The 6,522-nt window shown below is 35.4% G+C and overlaps 1 protein-coding gene across 1 annotated transcript; it reads right to left on the bottom strand.

Annotated features, from left to right (window-relative positions):
- Nucleotides 1-324: 324 nt before the first annotated feature.
- On the bottom strand, nucleotides 325-4,409 carry LOC149174765 (cysteine-rich receptor-like protein kinase 8). Its single transcript, XM_089420955.1, has 5 exons — nucleotides 3,413-4,409; nucleotides 1,415-1,554; nucleotides 1,062-1,272; nucleotides 718-955; nucleotides 325-556 (listed from the first exon to the last, which is right to left on the bottom strand). Exons 1-5 carry the CDS (start codon nucleotides 4,374-4,376, stop codon nucleotides 325-327), a joined length of 1,785 nt encoding a protein of 594 aa, XP_089277081.1. The 5' UTR covers nucleotides 4,377-4,409.
- Nucleotides 4,410-6,522: the final 2,113 nt, after the last annotated feature.

The raw sequence follows: 6,522 nt of genomic DNA, 5'->3' as shown, positions 1-6,522 counted from the left end.
TATGTGGCTCAAGAAATTCACATTTAATTGCAAATTCTATTTATTGTTTATATATATATATATATATATATAATTATTTGGAATTTTTTTAAGGAAACAATAATTCGCTGAAAGCGCAAAATGCATAAAAATGTATACACTTAATTGATTAGGAGGCATAAGAATGTATATATTTAATAGTCAATTTGCTAAGCATCAGTTTCTTATTTAAATTATTTATGTTTTTAATAAAATTTGGGCTGGAAATTTAGTTGAAACTATATTGAAAATTGAAACTAACGCTGTATTTTTTATTTTTATTTTCATTTTCTCTCTCCTCGTTTCTTAGAGTGCGAAACCTCCAAACTCCGTTTCTCGTACCGTTTTCGTTTCTCGTTTCGTTTCCCGTTTCTCGTTTCTGGTAACATTGCTTAGAAGAACCTGTATTTCAGGTGACAAACTGTAATCAATACTTTTTCTTCCAGCAATAACTTCCAGGAGAAGAACGCCAAAGCTATAAACATCAGTTTTTGCAGATAATTGCCCCTGCATGGCATACTCTGGTGGCATGTACCCGCTGCATAATGAGGCCAAATATTAAGAATTGGGTAATGATACCCTATTTGCAAGTAGATCCTATAAAGTAAATCCCCAAATAAAGACGGAATAAATTACTATTACAATACTATCAATACTCGAAATCAAATCGGCATGGAGTAAAACATATTGAAATCTTACTAAGTTCCAGCAACAACTCTTGTGCTGACGTGAGTCTCCTCCTCAGGAAAAAGTCTCGCCAGGCCGAAATCTGCTATTTTAGGCTTTATTGCTCTGTCCAACAACACATTGCTTGCTTTAATGTCCCGATGAATAATCCTCAGTGGAGAATCCTGGTGAAGATAGAGAAGCCCGCGAGCTACTCCCATTATGATGTTGTAACGCTTTGGCCAATTAAGCTGGTTCCGTTTGGTTGGATCTGTATCCGTATATTCAGAACAATATTTACTTAGGATGACTGAATAAACTTTTGAAACGGTGATGTTTTCTATCTACATATATAAAAGGGGCTAGAAATAACTCACCGAATAAGATTTTATCAAGGCTCTTATTAGGTAAGTATTCATAAACAAGCAACCTTTCCGATCCCTCTGCACAACAACCCAGTAAATTCACAAGATTTCGATGTTGAACTTTGGCCAAAAATTTAACTTCGTTCATAAATTCTTTTCTTCCTTGCGTAGATCTCAAGGACAGCTTTTTCACGGCTATTTCTTTTCCATCGAGAGTGGTTCCCTGAAACATTCAAACAAAAGATCATGATGAAAATTTTGTAACGGATTTCAGATTTCCAACCTTCAATGGTGCAATCAGAGCAGTCCGCATAATATAATAATTTAAGATTATAAAAACAGAGAAGGTTCCTTAGCTCATTTACCTTATATACAGGACCAAATCCTCCCTGTCCGAGCTTGTTATCATCATGAAAGTTTTTTGTAGCAGCGACTAATGTTCCCATTGTAAATATTATCTGTCGGTCGTGCCCGATGAGTGTGCCTTCTTCTAGTTGTTCATCATCTACATCATGAAAATAAAGACCCACATTAAAAAACATATATTGAACAAAAAATGAAGTTTATCTGTTTCAGGAAGATCTCTGACAAGCAACATCACTCATTTGATATGCTTGAAAATATATAAAACAAAAGCAAAATATAATTTTGTTATTATTTTAATGTTAAAATTATTTTAATAATACTAATATACTAATTTCAGTTCAAATTCTATCTCACAGTCTGAGAAAGTGTTTTTAATTTTTTTAACAAGCACTTCTGAATTTAAAATTAAAGTAAATTATATTGAAATCTCATTTAACTCTAATAATAATCTAATAGAGATATCTTTTCCAGTGCCACAAGGACTTGGTGACTCTGAAGGATGCAGGGGAACTCCAACACAACAGAATACCAAAACGAAATCAGACAGCGAGAACAGAATAGAGAAAATCAGAGAAAGTAAGAACAGAATAAATCGGCAATATGCTACAACATACCAACATATACATATATGAACTTCACATAATTCTCCGGAGATTTGTAACACTTTATCACATAGCTAAAACCATTAAAAAAAATAGATTTATACGCTTGCAGTTAGTGGGCCAAATTATTGGGCTAAGAGGCGCTGGCCAACTTAATAGAGTAGAAATGTTTAATATTTTTATATAAATATAAAAAATAAAAAATGATAAAAAAAATTAATATAATATAATGTAAATATTTTAATTTTTTTTTTTAAATTAAAAATAACAAAATAAAAATGACTTATGTTATTGGTTCATGGTAGTGAGAACTCATGTGGAATATAGTTTATTTAAAGGAGGAAATTAAACTAGGTTAAATTTATCTTAACTTCAGATCTACTAAATTTTTTAGAGGGATCAAATTTCGATGCAAACCTTTTTTAAAGTCAAAAGAGATTTGATCCCTCTTATTTGGTAGATCTGGAGTGAAGATAGATGTAAGATAATTATAGATTGTTAAGGAATTTAGACTTCTGTGATCCATAACATTGTTTAGAAAATCTTCGGCAAAATCACATAATCAATCTTTTGTCGACGCGTTTCGAACCAACCAGTGTGATTCATCGTCAGGACAAGTTGACGATGAACCACACTGGTTGGTTCGAAACGCGTCGACAAAAGATTGATTATGTGATTTTGCCGAAAATTTTCTAAACAATTATAGATTGGTTGTTTATTCCAATAGACTCCTCAACTATTTACTTATGTTTATGTATGTAACAGTGTCATAAATCTGAAAAACAGTTCCCATACAATACCATAGTCTATCTATTAGATGTTTAATAGTGTTTTTGGTATATTTTCCGGTCAAGGCAAAAATTTATCTTTATCGCAAATTAAATTATAAACTCTCCACGATCTAAACTTCGAGCCAAAATTTCCAAAAATACTAAATTCATAAAAACAAAGTTTAAACCAAATTTGACCTAACTTTCTAAAAACTCCAAAACCAACGCCTAATCAAACTCCATGCATTAAATTGGTATGCGTTGCTTATGAACGGTATATAAAGATATTTCTGAGTTCAAAATTCTATAGGATTAAAGTTTCCAAGTTCTTCATTCTCTCAAAGTTGATGGAGATTCAACGATATTTCTATAAAAGCGAAAGTTCCAAAACCACAGGAATTTTAAATCTATTTAAAATAATCTATAGCCTATATCGTTCAGGAATATTCTACAAAATCATAAAGACTGAAAACAAAATAATTATCCATCCGCTCTTTGTCTGTGTATGTAACGGTGTATAAATCTAAAGCGTAAGAGTAAATCAAACAGCGGGTTGAGAGTATGTGCTACTTGTCAATAACATGCAATACCTGTGAGTTTATATAATAATGTGGCAGTAAAATACCTTCGTATCCCCTTCGAACTATGGCATACTTCAGTCTTTTCCAAGTTGCGAACGCGCATACGATTAACAACAGAAAAAAACCACCCGCAACACCTAAAATTATGGGTGTTTTGTTTGAACGCTTGATTTGCCCACTAGTACTGGATGGTCTGTTCAGCTTCGGTGGTGTAATCGCTGGTCCTTCTGCAGGGGTATTACTGGATGGTGTGATCGGCTTCGGTGGTGTGTTACTGGATGGTGTGATCTGCTTCGGTGGTGTATTCACTGGTCTTTCGGCAGGAGTTAGTGAAAGTGCAGTCATATTAAAAAACAGATATATTTCATGACGAACTACGCAGCTTTGACTCCAATACTGAACTCCTTGATTTCCAGAAAAAGATGTGAATATTTTATTGATTGCGTAAGTTAGACATCTCGTGCAGTAGTCACTAGATATATCCCTGGTGCATTGGACCAGGCCGTAGATCGTTTGAAACGAGTCTACAGTTGTACCCAAAGCAGATTTCTTCTTTTCAGGTGCTGCTGCCCCTGATAAATTTCTTAACAGATTCTCAGCGGCTGTTTGAAAATCAGTCGGGAGAAAGACACCCGCCAAGACGCCGATGCTCTCAGCGAAAATAGACCCTACATGTGTGTCCAGTATTCCGGTGAAATTATAGTCTTCATAACGTAGGAAGCAGTGAAAGGGCCAGATACTACCACCACGGAACTTGGAACAATTTTGTTGAAGGTTAGTCGTTGCCAGTTCCCAACAAGTGTAGCACTGGTCGACTGTTAGGTCTTCCCGGCATTGGAAGAGGCCATATACTTGGTCAAGACGTTGGCCATAGGAAGAGATTTTAAACCCACTTTGGTTCGTACCTTGAACCAGGCTATACAATAACAAAATCAGATTGCTTTCGAACGTACTGCCCTCTGCATAGCTCGAGCTGTTGTTACACTTGTATGTCGGCATTTCCGGCATTTTTCCGTTGCAAATCTGTCCATTAAGAGTAATGATCAATGACGGGAATTTCTGGTTATTCCAAACAAAATACAGTGGAAAAATCCTCTGTTTCCACTGCTGAGAATTTTCTGATAAATTTTGAAACAACAAAAATATGAACAGAGAGAAATACTCTGTTTTCTGATAATTCAAAAACACAAGAACAGAGCATAAAATAATACTCTACTTTGCCTCAGGATCAAAAACTGATCAAAATAATACTTTGTTTTTGACGCAGAAAAAATACTGTGTTTTTAACTCAGAAAAACAGAAAAATTCGTTCTCTGGAAACGGTGTTGCAGCAACACAGTTTTTTTCAGTTGCTGTTCGTAGTGTTGCAGCAACGCTGTTCGTGGTGTTGCAGCAACGTAAAATTTTTCAGTTGTTGTTCGTGGTGTTGCAGCAACAGGAAATTTTGACGTCAAGTATTTTCGACTTACGAGAAATTTTTTGACAAAATAACTTTTGGTGAAACAACAACGTACAGAAAGAAATTTCTATTTATGAAAATAAACCAACACATAAAACTAAGTCTTCCTCACGTAGAGGGATCTTCACAAAAGATTATGGTTAAGAGCATCTTCCTCTTGACAGAGGGATTACAACAGGAACGCTTCAGTTTCAGAAAACAACTATCTCAGAAAATTTCAGCACTGCTGTGCAATAAAAAAAAAACTCTTGTTCTACACTGCTGTGTGCTCCCCTTTGCTCTCTATCTCTCTTTTTTCTATATTCTACTTCTGCTTCTGTTTCTATTTATAGTGCGGGAAAGGGTCTTCACCGCTTTAACTTGCTGATAAAGTTTGTGCTGCTCATGATTAACAGATTTGATCTTTTGCTGTATTTCTTGAGTCGGTTGTGCTGAAACCCAAGACTGATAAATGCTGCGTCGGCTCGAAGCTGGTTCTTTTTCTGTTTCAGTCGTTCTGCTCATTAATACACTTGCTGAAAAGTAACGGTGTGGCGCTGGATCTGATCTTCATCCTTTGGGAAACACAAAACTAATTAAAGAGTGAAAAGATGGTAATGGCGGTGATTAAAAATATCGGGAATATATGTGGGGCGTCGGATCAGGACAAATGAATAAAGTAAAATAGTTGCTGCTGCTGCACAGCAGTTGGAATTAATATTCCAACACTCCCCTTTTAATTTCAACTGCTGGGTTATCAGTCATACCCAGAAGTTTCCTTAAAAACTCAAAACTTTTCTGATCCAATGGCTTTGTCAGAATATCTGCAATCTGTTCCTGAGTCCTGCAATGTTGTAAAATGATTTCTCCATTGTTCACCAATTCTCTGATGTAGTGAAACTTTGTGTCTATGTGTTTTGTTCTCTTGTGGAATACAGAGTTCTTGGATAATGCAATAGCTGAGCTATTGTCACAAAAAATAACTGTTGCTGTTGCCTGCTCCTGGCATAAACTTCTCAACATTCTCCTCATCCAAACCGCTTGACATGCTACTGCTATAGCTGCCACATACTCTGCTTCTGCTGTAGACAATGCCACAATTGGCTGTTTCTTGGAAGCCCATGAAATGGCTCCTGAACCTATGTGAAAAATGTAACCAGATGTGCTTTTCCGGTCATCTACACTTCCAGCCCAATCACTATCTGTGTATCCAACTAAATCTGAACATTCTGAAATAGTATAAAATATGCCATACCTTTTTGTACCTTTAACATACCTCAGAATTCTCTTTGCTGCCTGCCAATGTGTTTCTTTTGGCTTCTCCATGAATCTGGAAATTAAACTAACAGCATACATTATGTCTGGCCTAGTTGCAGTCAAATACATGAGGCTGCCAACTATGCTCTTGTACACACTAGGGTCAAAATCTTTGTTGCTGTCCTCTTTGCTGAGTTTTAATCCCATCACTGTGGGAGTGATTGCTGCCTTGCTGTCCTGCATGTTAAATCTTCTCAACACTTCATTTACATATTTTGTCTGTGAAATAAAAATTCCATTTTTATTTTGATCTACTTCTATTCCTAAGAAGTATCTCAGCAAACCCATGTCAGTCATCTCAAATTCTTCTTTCATGACTGATTTGAAATTTTCAATGAGGTAGTCATCATTACCTGTAAAAATCACATCATCAACATATAACACAACAATTAAAATTTT

This window comes from Pinus tabuliformis, chromosome 4_1, assembly GCF_031772625.1.
Source record: "Pinus tabuliformis cultivar Carrire ecotype Pingquan chromosome 4_1, CPIR1, whole genome shotgun sequence".
In the NCBI taxonomy this organism is placed as follows: Eukaryota; Viridiplantae; Streptophyta; class Pinopsida; order Pinales; family Pinaceae; genus Pinus; species Pinus tabuliformis.
This window is presented reverse-complemented; position numbering and strand designations above follow the sequence as displayed.

Bases quoted from the DNA above. Each gene is read 5' to 3' on its own strand.
- LOC149174765 (XM_089420955.1), bottom strand. From the start codon at position 4,376: ATGCCGGAAATGCCGACATACAAGTGTAACAACAGCTCGAGCTATGCA. The intron at 1,555-3,412 runs GTATTTTACTGC...TTCATGATGTAG, and splicing joins AGTTCGAAGGGGATACGAAG to ATGATGAACAACTAGAAGAA. The intron at 1,273-1,414 runs GTAAATGAGCTA...TGAATGTTTCAG, and splicing joins GATTTGGTCCTGTATATAAG to GGAACCACTCTCGATGGAAA.